The sequence below is a fragment of the Penicillium lagena genome (genome assembly GCF_028827675.1).
Source record: "Penicillium lagena strain IBT 129212 chromosome Unknown utg000007l_segment0_segment0, whole genome shotgun sequence".
NCBI lineage: Eukaryota > Fungi > Ascomycota > Eurotiomycetes > Eurotiales > Aspergillaceae > Penicillium > Penicillium lagena.
In genome coordinates, this window is record NW_026623228.1 from 1,167,725 (window position 1) to 1,182,739 (window position 15,015).

General features: G+C 55.5%; 6 protein-coding genes across 6 annotated transcripts; 3 read left to right on the top strand and 3 right to left on the bottom strand.

The window, feature by feature from the left end:
- Nucleotides 1–217: 217 nt before the first annotated feature.
- tim21 lies at nt 218–1,032 on the top strand (the record flags this gene model as incomplete). The annotated part of the gene is made up of 3 exons (XM_056981914.1): nt 218–484; nt 542–726; nt 792–1,032. 3 exons carry the CDS (start codon nt 218–220, stop codon nt 1,030–1,032), a joined length of 693 nt encoding a protein of 230 aa, XP_056829750.1.
- Nucleotides 1,033–1,399: 367 nt separating this feature from the next.
- Nucleotides 1,400–2,885, bottom strand: N7510_009990 (L-fuconate dehydratase; the record flags this gene model as incomplete). The annotated part of the gene is made up of 3 exons (XM_056981915.1): nt 1,400–2,605; nt 2,682–2,786; nt 2,841–2,885. The coding sequence occupies 3 exons, from the start codon at nt 2,883–2,885 to the stop codon at nt 1,400–1,402; spliced, it is 1,356 nt and encodes a 451-aa protein (XP_056829751.1).
- Nucleotides 2,886–3,262: 377 nt separating this feature from the next.
- Nucleotides 3,263–5,704, bottom strand: N7510_009991 (uncharacterized protein; the record flags this gene model as incomplete). The annotated part of the gene is made up of 3 exons (XM_056981916.1): nt 3,263–4,855; nt 4,908–5,515; nt 5,578–5,704. The coding sequence occupies 3 exons, from the start codon at nt 5,702–5,704 to the stop codon at nt 3,263–3,265; spliced, it is 2,328 nt and encodes a 775-aa protein (XP_056829752.1).
- Nucleotides 5,705–6,557: 853 nt separating this feature from the next.
- On the top strand, nt 6,558–9,910 carry N7510_009992 (glucose-6-phosphate isomerase; the record flags this gene model as incomplete). Its single annotated transcript, XM_056981917.1, has 4 exons — nt 6,558–7,019; nt 7,120–8,255; nt 8,610–8,736; nt 8,909–9,910. Coding segments are annotated over 4 exons (2,727 nt in total), but the record flags the coding sequence as incomplete, so codon positions are not given.
- Nucleotides 9,911–10,814: 904 nt separating this feature from the next.
- Nucleotides 10,815–12,437, bottom strand: N7510_009993 (uncharacterized protein; the record flags this gene model as incomplete). Its single annotated transcript, XM_056981918.1, has 3 exons — nt 10,815–11,354; nt 11,412–12,140; nt 12,216–12,437. 3 exons carry the CDS (start codon nt 12,435–12,437, stop codon nt 10,815–10,817), a joined length of 1,491 nt encoding a protein of 496 aa, XP_056829754.1.
- A 1,076-nt stretch (nt 12,438–13,513) lies between these two features.
- On the top strand, nt 13,514–14,823 carry N7510_009994 (uncharacterized protein; the record flags this gene model as incomplete). Its single annotated transcript, XM_056981919.1, has 4 exons — nt 13,514–13,715; nt 13,779–13,846; nt 14,003–14,355; nt 14,424–14,823. The coding sequence occupies 4 exons, from the start codon at nt 13,514–13,516 to the stop codon at nt 14,821–14,823; spliced, it is 1,023 nt and encodes a 340-aa protein (XP_056829755.1).
- Nucleotides 14,824–15,015: the final 192 nt, after the last annotated feature.

The window sequence follows — 15,015 nt, forward strand, 5'->3', positions numbered from 1 at the left end:
ACGGCGAACGTGGTCGGTCAAGCCTGACTGAGTGTCTGGACTGCGGAGGTAATTTACAGAAGATAATACGCATTTGCCACGCTAGTGAGATAGCAGTCACATGCTGCAAATACACAGTATTGTAATTTTCACCGAGAGCCGGCACTGCGCACGTGACCTCCCTACTTTTGACCATCGGCGCAGCAGCAGGAAAGTGTCTGGATGAGTGACCATCGCCATGAATTCCCTCTATTTGAAGGCCCTGCCCCGGCCCTCGCCCACGGCCTCCCTCGTGCTACGCCAATCCCCCATCACCATAGGGATCCTCCGTCGGTACGCCACGACTGACAGTAGCAGTACACGGCCAACACGGAAGAAGAACATCACAGTACTGTCCGACGATGGAATGCTCCGATGGGGTGAGCTGTCGGGGAGAGAGAAAATGTCCCGCGCAACGCAGCAGTCCTTCAACTTTGTGATTGTGCTAGCCGGGGCTGTATTGACGGTATGCAACCAACTAGGTAGCTTTTCCAGACAGACATGCTCATACAGCCTCTCATAGGGCGGCGTCTTCACCCTTCTATATCTCGAAGTCTTCTCACCAAACAGCCGGACCTGGCAATTCGAAAAGGCGGTTGGCCGCATCAAGGACGATACGCGGTGTACAAAGCTCCTCGGGGACCGGAGGCAGATCAAGGCTTATGGCGAGAATACCTGGAGCCGCTGGCAGCGGAACAGGCCGATTGCGTAAGTGGTGTAGTGTGGATTGTTGCTCCCATACCCAACATGCTGATGGCAATGAATGCATATAGAACGACGACAGAGAAAGACAGGCTAGGCCGCGAACACCTGCGAATGAATTTCCATGTCGAGGGACCTCTGAACTCGGGCGTCGTCTTTGTGCACATGATGAAGCCCTTGGACAAGAGTGAATGGGAGTATCAGCTTCTGGCGCTGGATGTCAAGGGGCACTCGCGCATTATTCTTGAGAAAGCGTCGGAGAAGCCTAGTGTGGCTAGTTCGCTGAAGCTGTTCGGTATGCAATGGCGGTGATGGGTGGCATTGGGTCTGAGAAACTCCTTAATTCACCCGCCCAGGACCATGTCCATGCCCAAAACGTGAGTCAGGACGTCAGAGGGATGTCGATTAGGCACGGAACGAGGCTATTCTGCAACGGCGTGTCCGGACTTGATGGGTGTATTGTCCATCCATCGGCGCGGTGTCTTTGAAGACCACTGGCGAGGTCCGTCCCACAGACCGACCTTGACTGCGCAAGGCTTGTCCTCTGTATCATATTTTATGAGCTATGGCAGGAACTGTTATTTAGTCGCCGGTAGTCCGGCGCAATCCTGGAGATGATCATTTTGGTCACTATTCACAATGAATGAAATACATATCAACATAAAGAACACATAGAAATCTATACTCTGGGCCCGTCCAGAATGGTCCTTGCCTCCTGCGACCTCCACCAACTCTTGCCCTCCTCACCGGGGAAGGCAAATTCGTCCATGCTCTCGGCCTTCATCTCAACACTATACCCAGGCTCCATGGGGGTCACGTAGTACCCATCCTTCACGCTGGACGGGTGCACAAAGTGCTCATGCAGATGGTCCACATACTCGAGCACACTCTTCTTCCCACTAACAACAACATAGTCAATCGTCGACAGGTGCTGCGTGTACTCGGGCAGACCAACACCACCAGAGTGCGGCACGATAGGTACACCGAACTTGCGCGCCAGCAGCAGGATAGCCAGCACCTCGTTGACGCCGCCGACACGGCACGCATCCGGCTGCAGCACCGTCAGCGCGCCGGCCTGCAGCAGCTGCTTGAAGATGACGCGGTTCTGACACATCTCGCCCGTCGCGACGCCCACGGAGCCGTGGGCGGTATTCTCAAGCGCCTTCTTGATCGCCGCGTGGCCGAGGATGTCGTCGGGCGAGGTGGGCTCTTCAATGAACCACGGCTTGAACTGAGCCAGCTCCTGCATCCAGCTGATCGCCTCCGGGACAGACCAGACCTGGTTCGCATCCACCATCAAGATATTCCCCTTGTCATACCCAATCGCCTGGCGCGCAATGGCAAGCCGGCGCTTATCCTCTTCGAGATTCCCGCCCACCTTCAGCTTGAAATGCTTATATCCCAGCGCAACGCTCTCATCCAGCAGACTCTTCAACTTGTCTTCGCTATACCCCAACCACCCAGCGCTGGTGGTATAAGCTGGGACAGCCTGACTGCTCTCCGCCTCGCGAATCCGGTCCGCCTTGCCGCCCTCTACCTCCTTGAGCAAAGCAATCGCTTCGTCGGGGGTGATCGCATCAGTGATGTACCGGAAGTCGATGCAGCGGACGAATTCCTCGGGGGTCATGTCCGCGACGATACGCCACACGGGCTTGCCCAGCGTCTTGGCCCAGAGATCCCAGAGGGCGTTGACGACGGCGCCCAGTGCGAGGTGGATGACGCCCTTCTCGGGCCCGATCCAGCGTAGCTGGCTGTCGGAGACGAGGTAGCGCCACGTCTTGCCCCAGTCGGCGGTTAGGTCGTCGAGCTCTTTGCCAACCACGAGTGGCGTGAGTAGGGAGATGGCTGAGCAGACGATCTCGTTGCCGCGGCCGATTGTGAAGGTCTGGTTTTTGGATTGGTTAGGGTCCATGGATGTGGTACATTTACTAAAGTTCTAGCATAGGCAGGCAGGTACATACCATGCCGTGTCCGGCGTGCGGCGAGTCCGTGGTGATGATGCAGTACGCGGCGGAGTAGTCGCCCGCGGCGTTCATGGCATCCGAGCCGGTCTTGTCGAGCGAGGTCTGTCGGGAATTTGTCAATCGCTGGTCAACCTGGCAATTAAATCAAGGACTTACCGGAAACCTCACGTCGCGCGTGGTGAAGCCAGTGATCTTGACCATGGTGACGACTTAGTCTTCAGTCAAGTAATGGGTGGAGGAATGAGTAGCTGCAATTGCGGTCGCGGACTAACTGCAGATTGAGTAGAGAGCAGAGGGACACGCAAACAAATTAACAATCTGACGGCAACCCGAAAAACGAGAGAATGCCCACCTCATATACCCCACGCCCCTCCATGGAGAAACTCGAGGGAGTGCGTCATTGGTGGATGCCCCTGGGCTTGGTTTTTCCACCAACCAGAGACGCCGGGGGTAACTATAGCCAATATCTCCAAGCTTTAGGGTCAGAGTTATAATATGGTTGGATCAAGGGTTCTTGAGAGAGGCTCAATTGCTATTCTTGATGAACGTTAATCCTAGAAGATAATACAAGCCCACGGCTACGCGGACAGCCCGCGCTTCTCGCTCTCCGAGAAGAAAATGAGCATCCGCCACAGCTTGCGCACCAGCACCTCGGCCTCCTCGTCCAGCGCCTCAGCCAGCTGATCAACCAGTTCCTGAGGGTTTCCATGCTGGCGCACATGCTCCTCGACCACATCGACTAGCATCTGCTCCTGCACACCCAGGTACTCGACGATCTTCTTCTCCACGAACGGCTTAAGCTGGTCCTTGATCACGGCCTCGTCAACAAACTCCCACTGGACCGCCCACTTCCAGAGACCCTCCTTGTCCGTGGGGATCTCGGCGGCCAGCTGGCGTGCGGCCTGGGCTCGCTCCTCGTCCGATAGACCGGCGGCCTCGGCGGCCGTGTCGAACTTGATCGGGATGAGTGGTCGGCGGACCGTGCTTTCGGGCTCCTCCTCGTCCTCCAAGAGTCCCTCCACTTCGGCAACGGTCCGGCGGCTGGTCGCGGCCTGGGCCTTCTGTGCGGCGGCACCGAGGGACAGCTTGAAGCGCTGCGGTTCTCGCGGTGCCTCTTCGGTAGTACGGGCTTCCAGCACCTCGGCTTGGCGGGCGAGGAAATCATCGGCCATCCCGCGAGCCTGTTCGCGCTTCTGGTCCGAGCGTGCGCGGTCACGTTCTTCGGCGGCGTGATCGGCTTCGTCTAGCTGGGCCTCGCGGGCACGGAATGCTGCACGGCTGCGCAGCCAGGCACCGCGGTCTGCGTAGTATTCGACAGATTTGCGGCTGGCCTCGACATCGTCGTTCCACTCGCGCATCCGCTCTTCCATTTCATCGTGCGCCGCTTGCATCCGCCCGTCGTCCTCCTTGTCTCGCTTCTTCTCTCGCTCCAGAGCAGCAGTCCGACTGCGCTCGCGGTTGAGCCAGCGGCGTTCCTGGTCGAGGAACTGCTTTTCCTGTTCTGCCTGACGCTTCTCCTGGCGGCGGCGTTCCAGTTCCTCGTCGCTGGCATCCGTGTCTTCGTCGTCGCGATCAAAGGAGATAGATGGACCATTGATCGATCCACCATTCACGAAGGATACGCCGTTTTGATAATCCTTGGGAATCTGCACGCCAAACCCCTTGGGACCCGCCGGTGCACCGCGCGGGCCCAGGGGAATGCCATTGGCGCCCCCTGCAGGCCCACTAGGAGCAGATGCCGGCGGGGAGGCAAGTCGGTTGATGCGAGAACCGGAACCGCGCGCGCGCTCCATCGATTCGATCTCTTCCTCGCGTTTGAGCCGCTCGATGTCACGGCGGTTGCTGCGTTCACGGAAGGCTGCGATCTCCTTGGCCACATTCTCCCGCATCTCCGGTGGCACGTCGGCCAGTTCATCCTCCACCGTGATTGGAATGGTCACCACTTCTCCGTCCTTGTTCACGACATCCTTCATCTCGGTGTCGCCTTCACGGTCGAGCGCGGCTATATCCTCCTTCTGGGTGGGGGCAGACGGGTGGCAAAGGTCGGATAGGACGGCCTTGAGATTATCACGAGCGGCATCGAAGCGAGCCTGGCGTTCTTGCGGGTCGGCTTCGCCACGACTGGCTTCGAATTGTTCCAGATAGTTCATTGTGCTTTCATCGACAATCACCTGTCACAGAGTCAGTTTCTGTCCTTTAAATATCAAGTAAAAGCATACATACCAGTAGAGTGCTCTTCTCGATGTCCTTTTCTTCTTTCTCGTCGTCCGCGCTCGGCACTTGTCGCTTCACCGGCACCTCGACCTCCTTCAGCACCTCCACCGCAACTTCCAAACTCTCCGGGTCCTCAAACTCGGCAAACCCAAACCGGCAGGGCTTCTCATGCGCGTCGGTAGCCCGAATCCACCGTCGCAGATTGCCCGCAGACCGTAGAATGCGCTCGATACCCTCGTCACCACCAGCACCCTCGGTAATCGCACCCACAAAGAGGGTGCGCACAATCTCGTCCTTTGTGGGGGGTTGTAACGGCATCATGGACTCCCTCGCATACCCCCGCTGGGAATCCCCGCCACCAGCGCCCAAACCGGCGCGGCGGCCGGGACCCTCAGGACCAGCACCGCGCTCGCGGCCCATCTCGGGGCCAGCGGCGGGCTTAGCAGGGCCCGACGTGCCCAGGCGAATCACCGGCGCAGAGAAGTTGATGTTCGGCATATTTGGCGGCGGTTGGAAGCTGGCTGGGAACCCACCCGGGCGTCCGGGCTGCTGGCTGTTGGTCTGCTGCATGCCCGGGGCAGGACTGGTTCCTGGAGCGGACATCCCTGGAGGAGGTGCTAGTCGAGCGCTGCGTTAGTTGACTTGACAATGCGGTTGGGCTGGGTTGGGGGTCACTTACCCATCCCCGGCGGCGCGCCAGGATACGCGCCATAGTCTGGCCGGCCATAGAGGCCTGGATCTGAGGGGAGGTCAGTTTCGGCCAGGGAGATAGATAGGAGACACTCACTTTGGTAGGGATTGTACATGGTCGAGTTGCTGGAGAGAAGACAGAAAGTCGCGATCGCAAGGAACGGCAAAAGATGTTTGATGGGTCCGTGCGGGCTTGGCGTGGTACACTATAAAATGTGCCCTCCGGTCTTGCTGCACTGGCGCTTCATGGTGATGGACTCCGATGGGTGATATCTCTTTGGAGGGGTGTTTCTAGTGCGCTGGAGCTCTTCCAATAATTTTTCCAGGCATGTATTCTGTATAAGGTAACATTGAAGCTCTAGCTATGAGCTCGATCATGGCACTGTCCTCCGTCATTATAGCCAAGTGCCTAGCCGCTTTACCCTCGGGCGTCTAGACCAGAGAGTCTCACGCCAGCATGTTCTGCGGGAACCATTCAGGAGAGGTGGCACAGACTGAGGCCATTCCTGTGCTTCCGCCGCCTCCCGTGCAGTGTACAACTCCCTCCCTCCCTCTCCATCCGAATCGCTGGTCAAGACCGATCCTGGGGGACCCGAGAGAAATATTTAGGGCTGACTACTACACGAGTTATCCGTTATTTAGCCAGAATAGGATTCTTCTAGAATGGTTCGGTTTACTACATGTAGCATAGTGACGGACCAACTGCGAATGTGCCCCACCATCCGGACCCCAGCACACCGGTGTTGACGCCATCTTTTTTCCTGCTTCTTCTTCACCTCATCTGACCATCTTTCGTCTAGGTATAGTCCCTGCCTTCTCATTTCTTTCTGTTTCTTCTCTCTCAGACTCCCACATTCTCCCTCCGTCTCTCTCTCCTACCCTCCTCACCATCTCCTCGTCCATCCCACCCTGCCCCGCACTGACGTCCCAGCTCAATCTAGATTACCAAACATTGCAATCATGCCAGGTTTCTCACAAGCCACCGAGCTAAATGCCTGGAAGGAGCTCCAGGAGCATCACAATGCTCTTGGCCGCAACATTGTCCTGAAGGAGTACTTCCAGAAGGACCCCCAGCGCTTTGAGAAGTTCAGCCGCCGCTTTGCCAACACGGTGGACAACTCCGAGATCCTCTTTGACTTCTCGAAGAACTTCCTGACCGAGGAGACCCTGTCTCTGCTGGTCAAGCTGGCCAAGGAGGCCAATGTCGAACAACTGCGGGACGACATGTTCGCCGGTGAGCACATCAACTTCACCGAGGACCGTGCCGTCTACCACGCCGCGCTCCGCAACACCGCCAATGAGCCCATGCAGGTCGATGGCCACAGCGTCGTCGAGGAAGTCAACTCGGTGCTCGAGCATATGAAGGTGTTTTCCGAGCAGGTGCGCAGTGGTGAGTGGAAGGGCTATAGCGGCAAGAAGATCAAGACCATCGTCAACATCGGTATTGGTGGCTCCGATCTGTAAGTGTTTTGTTGTGTGATCTTCGGGCCCATACTGATATTGAATTAGCGGCCCCGTCATGGTCACTGAGGCCTTGAAGCCCTATGGCCACCCCGATCTGACCCTGCACTTTGTGTCCAACATCGATGGTACCCACATCGCCGAAGCGCTCAAGAACTCCGACCCGGAGACCACCCTCTTCCTGATCGCCTCCAAGACCTTCACCACCGCCGAAACCTGCACTAATGCCAACACGGCCAAGTCCTGGTTCCTGGAGACGGCCAAGGACGAGTCGCACATCGCCAAGCACTTCGTTGCTCTGTCGACTAACGAGGGCGAAGTCACCAAGTTCGGCATTGACAAGAAGAACATGTTCGGCTTCGAGTCGTGGGTCGGTGGTCGCTACTCCGTGTGGAGTGCCATCGGCCTGTCCGTTGCGCTGTACATCGGCTACGACAACTTCCACCAGTTCCTGGCCGGTGCCAACGCCATGGACAAGCACTTCCGCGAGGCCCCGCTGGAGCAGAACATCCCCGCCATTGCCGGTCTATTGAGCGTGTGGTACAGCGACTTCTTCGGCGCGCAGACTCACCTGGTCGCTCCGTTCGACCAGTACCTGCACCGCTTCCCGGCGTACCTGCAGCAGCTCTCGATGGAGAGCAACGGCAAGGCAATCACACGCTCGGGCGAGTACGTCAAGTACACGACGGGACCGATCCTGTTCGGCGAGCCGGCTACCAACGCCCAGCACAGCTTCTTCCAGCTGCTGCACCAGGGCACCAAGCTCATCCCCGCGGACTTCATCATGGCCGCCGAGTCGCACAACCCCGTCGAGGGCGGCAAGCACCAGCGTATGCTGGCCTCCAACTTCCTGGCCCAGTCCGAGGCCCTGATGGTCGGCAAGACCCCCGAGGAGGTCAAGGCCGAGAACGCCCCCGAGAACCTCGTTCCGCACAAGACCTTCCTGGGCAACCGGCCCACCACCTCCATTCTGGCTCAGAAGATCACCCCGTCCACCCTGGGTGCTCTGATCGCCTACTACGAGCACGTCACCTTCGTCGAGGGTGCAGTCTGGAACATCAACTCCTTCGACCAGTGGGGTGTTGAGCTGGGCAAGGTCCTCGCGAAGAAAATCCAGAAGGAGCTGGAGACTGATGGTGCGGGTGCCGACCACGATGCCTCGACTAGCGGCCTGCTCCTCGCGTTCAAGCAGAAGGCCAAATTGGCGTAAGCCTTGAGAGATCGTTGGGACTTGACGAGCAATGATTTTCTGTTTCAGATATAACCGAAAAAATGGACTGTTCTTTGGATTATGGTCTCCCAGTAATTCCAGTAATTCCGGTAATTGTTTACCGACGTAGTAAAGTAGTAAACTGCTCGCGTAGTATACTTGTAGAGTTCCGAGTCGGCGCGCTATGGCGTGCCAATCTCGGCTTCTCCGCAGAAACCAACAATTAAATCCGCCCCGTCTCTTCTCTCCCTGTCTCCGCCGCCACCACACCCACCACCCACCTCGGGGCGGTCTATTCTCGACCATGTCGAACCAATCTCGTGAGAGCGCAATGCGTCGCTCCTCGGCAGTGGCACTCCTTCTCACCGTCCTGGGCGCACTGGGCCAGGTGGCTTCCGCGGGGAGCAGCGCCCAGGAGACCGGCGAAGGATATCTCCCTGGCGAGGGAATTCCAGTGTCATGCTTGGATCGGACACTGTAAGTTTCTTCTGATAATAGAAGACAGGATTGCTAATGTGTGCTCCAGTGAGTACGGGGAACATGTACGCGACAACCCTCCCTCTCTCCCTTTCCTTTACACCCAGTTCAGGACAACAAAACAAAATCAATAACTACAAATCGATCAATTCAATGCTAATGTCTATATCAGATAACAGACGACCTCGGCAACCTCAAATACGTCCCTTTCGCCATCTGCAACGAAACTTCCTCCCCCTTATCCCTGCACTACGGTACCTCGGAGACAATAACCTGCACCGTCCCCGCCGTCTCTGATGATTTCTACCACCTCCTCGAATTCTACGTGCATTCCGATGCACCCATGTCCTGCCGTGTGCCCACCGCGCCGCTCTCATCCTTCCACAGCAGCCCGAAAGGAAGCAACGACGATCCCAACGAGGAGAACGGCTCTCGCACCGCGCTGAATGAGAACGGCCCGCCGTTTACGCCGGTCACAATGGCCGTGCAGGGGACGCTGCAGCTGAGCCATTTGCATATTTGGACTGATATGAACGTGCTGCTGCATAATCTCGCGGCGGACCCGGCGGCGCAAAAGCGCAAGGGAAAGAAGAGCACCGAGCCCGGGTATGTGATGGCCGGGACGGCGTACTCAGTCCCCGAGTTCGACGCCAAGTCTTCGCAGGATGAGGACGAGCAGGCCATCGCTCTTGTCCGCGCCGCGCGCGAGCCCTGGACATCAGGACACGGCACGAAAGTCATTCGCGGCGAGCCGCTCACCTTCTCCTTCCACATTGCATGGGTGAAGGGCGGCGCGTCGATCGGCTGGCCCGCCCGCACACCGGGAGAGTCGTTCCTCTCCGAGAACGACGCAAAACCAGAGAGCCATTTCCTCTCCCGGCTGTTCTTCTTCGTCATGGCTGCGTCGGTGGGCGCATTGGCTGCGCTGCACTGGGAGCGCAATGGCCGGCGCTGGCGGCGTGGTGCTGCTGCGTCTTCATGGCGCGGAGAGGGCATGATGGGTGGTCTGCCGACGGTTAGGGGGAAGGGTACGGGTGTTGCGTTTGGGAATGGAGGTCGCATTAATGGGTATGGTGGGTATTCCCCTGCTCCTCCTAGTAATGGAGTCACGACGCCTGTTAATGCCGGAGGACACTTTGGGTATGCTGGGTTTGGGAGTGGGAAGAAGGACTGATGTTGATGATGGAAGGAGTGTATTGATAGATGTTGCTTAGTGTTGGGTTGTTCATACTGTGTACAGTGTGATGCTGTGGTGGATGCTGCCAGAATGTACATGACCAGATGAATACCTGGGATTGATATCGAATATGCCAAGCAATTCAATACATTATGTCAAATATAGCACGTTCGACGACCCAAAACATAATGCATATTCTGTTTCTCTAAATCTGGAAAGTGAATAAACACAAGACTTTGAGCAACGGATCAAAGACATATTCTAAAGGTGGTTCTTGACTATGTATGTAAAAGGAGAGGTAGACTTGACCATTTTGAAAAGCTATTCCAAACAGATTTCATTAAGACTGAACTGCACGACAAGGTGTTTTCCAGCAGGTCTTATGAGTTAGGAAAGCAGATGGTGGTCTCTGTGCCATCTTGAACGAAGCTTTAAATTTGTCCCTATCTCTGGAACTCAAAATTACGAAGGCCAGACCAAATGATCGTCGACTTACTTCCGTGGATTGCGCCGGCGCTACACATGTCGGCTGTCCTAATCTGGTAAGAGCGAATCCACAATCATTTCCTGCTTCAAGCATCCATAGAGGCCCCAGCCTCGGCTACGACAACAGCGATTGATGCAATTCGCGTGCCAATCTTGCCGCAGTGATTTCTCTGCCGGTCTCAGATTGAAAATTGCTGATGTTTGATTTCATATTCGTCCCGTAGACTCTAAATAATTTGATAAGTGTAGATCGAGGCGATCTTGTAACCGGCAAAGTCGCCCTCCAACAGTAACCACTGGAGTCAACAACTACTTGACTAGCTATGGACTACGGCCAACGTCTCTATCGATGAATGCAGGACTGGGTATCATTTGTATTGACATATAAAAACAGGATATTCCTTGCCTTCACGGCTCACGCTTCCACCTCAAAATCCTTCTTCAGCTGCTCCTCAAACTTCTCCCACTGGCCTTTCACCTTACACGCCGAGGACCAGTAGTTTCCCTTCTCGTCCTTGCCAAAGATGAAAAATCCATCCGCAGGTTTAATCGGGCCGTGGTTCTCTTGGACGTACGACGGCCGGCACGGCACTCTGTCACCCTGGAGGTCCTGACGAGCCGGGGCAAAGTCCAAGTTGAACAGGCCCGCCTTGGACCAATTGGAGAAGCCGATTTGGGCCATGCCGCCGTCGCCGAAGATGACAATGGGCAGGCCGGTTCCAGACGTGCGCACCATAGCGTAGTACGCCTCGTGCTGAGCACGCGTGCCTTGTTCGTTGATAGCGCGCCGAACCTGTCGTGCGAGCCAACTCAGCGGCTTGGAAGTGATGTCGCCCGCACGAACGAGGACGTTGGCCCAGCCGAAGGCGTTACCCACGTAGGGGTGCTCGGCGGAGGCAGGGATAAGGTCGCCCTCAAAGGCCTTGCGGAGGGACATGGCGATCGATGCGGCAACCTGGAACAGAGTCAGTCGGTGCTATAATCCAGCGAGGCGACAAGGGACAGGATTTACCGTTCGGTCAGGTTTCATCCCCATTGGGGCAACAACACAACGTAGGATCCAGGCTGTCAAAACGTCATTCTCGGTCAAAAACACCTTGGAAGGGTCTTCGCCCTTCGCGACTGCCTCGGCGCGAAGCTCCTCGAGAGCCTTCTCCGTCTGTGGTCGCCAGTATGACTCTGGGACACAGACCATGCGGTTCTCCTTGGATCGGACCAGCATATCAACCCCATACCCTAGCCCCCACTTGAGCATGCCTACCAGCCCGACCTTACGATCAGTTAGAATATGCTCTTCCGTGGTGGGACGCGACCCCTGGGCTAACGTATCGAATGGATCCGAGTCGATTTTGCATGGGGTTGGAATGTCGGCGGTCTTGCCCCAGAGCATGGCACTCCAGCCTTCAACGACATACTGCATTCCAAGCGCATCGAAGGCGACATGCTGCCACTGCAGGACTACGATGGTCTTGTCAGTGAACGAGTTGACGCGCAGCCCTAAGACCGGGCAGTCAGAGTCGAGGTAGTCCTTGATCCCGCCGGGCTTGTACCCGGAATCCCACGCCAGGCCTTCTAGGTCGTCCGGGTCGCCGACAATGGCGGGACGAGCGTCTGGCTTCGGAATCCGGGAGGCTGCTGGGTGCGAAGCAGCAGGCATGCCGTGGTCCACGTGCGCGAAGGTGATTGCGGGCCTATCCGCCGTAAACTCTGCAGGAATATGCCATTCGATATTGCCTGAGTCCTATATGGTCACGTTAGTATGCGCAGGCTATCATTTCGGCAGCTCCCGTATCGCTTGGAGAGGAGCGCTTCTTACATTCTTCCTCAGCCGGCCTCCCAACCTTTGCCACCCCTCCCGCTTGACTAGGCCCTCGAGGGACTGTCGCAACTTTTGAGGGTCGAGCACCGCGTCAAACACGAGTGAAACAGCCATGTTGTTCCCCTGGACTAGTAGGCTATTCTCGAAGAAATGCAATGGCAGCACTCGATCACCCGGAAATGGCTCCGCGGCGGGCTTGCGCCCAAAGAACATGCCCATGTCGTCGAGTCTTCACGATAATGATGTTTATGCCCCGAGGGACGATGTAGATAAGAACAGCAATCTGTCAATGGAGACGTCTTGCGCCGAAAAAGGAATCTAGAGGGGCAATATTATTATTGTCTACCCCTATTCTCAATTGTCGTAAAATGTGTGCTGCGGAAAGTGTGTACAGACCCGTCTGTTTCATATTTTACCTAGTTTAGACCCGCCCCCGACCTCGTTAAACTTGATTGGGGGGGTAACAAGGCTACTATCTCTTCTAACTAGCTCGAACTTAGGGTATGACAGGAAAATTCCGGCCAGAGCGCTAGGTAAAAAAAATCACTTTTCTAGGCCCGGAGCGACTGGACACATCCAGGCCTGAAAACACCCAATCCTCTATAGGGCCCACATAGTTGTAAAGTATTACTTAGTAAATACACTTAGTTCAGTAAATCACACCCTACAACACCAGCAAAAGAGAGCCTTGAAATGTTCTTGAACGTCTTGGATTTGAGACTGCCACAGCCAAAAAAACAAAAAATCTACAAAAGATATGTACATTGCCTGTAAAGGTCTGGATCAATGTGCAGTTGATTATATGCGGCCCCTTTTTTTTAACCCTACTAGGCTTTTTTATGCGTTTTCCGGCTTCGGAATTTTTAGTATGTGATTATTTATGGTCACACGTACCACGGCTGTAATTTTTTATGCGCTATATGATAAAGGGAAGGTGGGCCATAGTGGATTGGGCGTTTTTAGCTCTCGGGGTGTGTTTTTGACACCTCTCATGAGCCCACTAAGTCCCATGTTGGCGAGTCCCGCAAACCGGTTCCTGCTGGTCCACTAATAGGAATTCCCCAATCAGACCTGTCACCGTTTGTCACTGCCGTCCCCGAATCCGTTTGACAGGAGTCCAGCCCGCGTGGCGCAGAATCTACCAAATTCTGCCCGAAATGACTGGAGGAACGGGGGATTTAGGTACTCTGCTGTGGACTCGAGGCTTATAAAGGGTCCACGCCCACATTCGCGATATATGTCGGCGTGTGTCCATAACTTCCCCCACGGTGCTTGCAAGAGCTGTATCGGCGACAATGTCTGCCTCGATGGATCTGGCCACGACACCGGGAATGCAGCCGCCGGCCGGCCAGACACCGCAGTTCCAGGCGCCTTGGAACTCGCTGCAAATAGGGACGGTGGTCGCCTGGGGCATCACCTACTTTATCGCTACACTCTTTCTTGGCCTGCGCTACTTCCAGTCCTTCAAACTGATTAAAAAGATTGAGCTCGACTTGGGTAAGTTAAAAGACCCCGCCATGACTCTAGCACTAAACACTCACACTACCCTGAACTTCATAGTCATCATCACGATCTCCTACGGCGCGGCCTTGTTCTATTTTATAAGCATGCTTAAGCGTCAGTCCCTGGTGTCTTGGGGTCAAGCCATCCACTGACGTCTACGATAGTAATGAACTATGGCTGGGGAAAGCACATGTGGGATGTTTCAATTGCAGACCTCATGGAGTTCAATAAGGCAAGACCCCGGCTTTTTTACATCATTGATTATTCCTAACATAAAGCAGGCCCTGCTCCCTAATACCTTGACTTACTTGGTATGTCCCGCCATAACCAAGATGGCCATCTTGTCTGTCTTGTTTCGCATCAACCCGTCCATTCCCTATCGATGCGCGGTTGTCGCAGTCGGCGTTGCGATCTTTGGCTATACCTTGACCTTATGCGTCATCACCGGGGGGCCATGTAATCCGCTCAAAACGGGGACCACCCAGTGTCTGGAAAACGTCGCTCTGGCCCAGGCAGCCCTAAATATCGCATCTGATTTTGCCGTCGTCCTCTTGCCCATCCCCACGATTGTGAATCTCCACTTTTCGCTGAAACAGAAACTCACCGTCGGCAGCCTCCTGGCTCTGGGATCTGGGTACGCTTCTCCTGTTTGGCGTCATGTCCATTCATCTTTCTTGGATACCCTTCTAATGAATATCACAGTGTCGTTGTCTGCTCAATAGCCCGCTTACCATATGTCCTCCGTCTCGAAAAGACCCCCGACACAACCTATACCGAAGCTATTCTCGGTGTGTGGTCCCTAGTAGAGGTCAACCTCGGCATCATCTGCGCCTGCGCAATGCGGTTCAAGCGGCTGATTGCGACATACCTGCCGCGCCTATCACTGTTCTCGTCGCACACGCACAGTAGTGGGAAAATGACGTATGAATCATTCAACAGATTTCAGCCCGCAGACCGGAAAGGCCAGCATACATACCAGCTCCACAGCGTTCAGAACGGCAGCGCAGATCCGTTTTCCGGCGGCAATGACATCTCCGTCAGCCGCTCGTACAAGGTGAATGTAGAAGGGGACGGTGAAAGTATGGAAACTATTCTGCGTTGAGGTTTATTGGCACAGAAGAATATCTCGCGCGCTCCATCTAGTGGTTTCACGTATGGCGAAGCTGAAAAGCTCCGTCATAATGGTCTTTTCGGCTTATTCGGGTAATTAGCACACGCGACATGTATATATCAAAATAAAAACCAAAGTTATACAATCAACATGGCGAGGACTGAGCTTGCCTTTTCTCTGCCA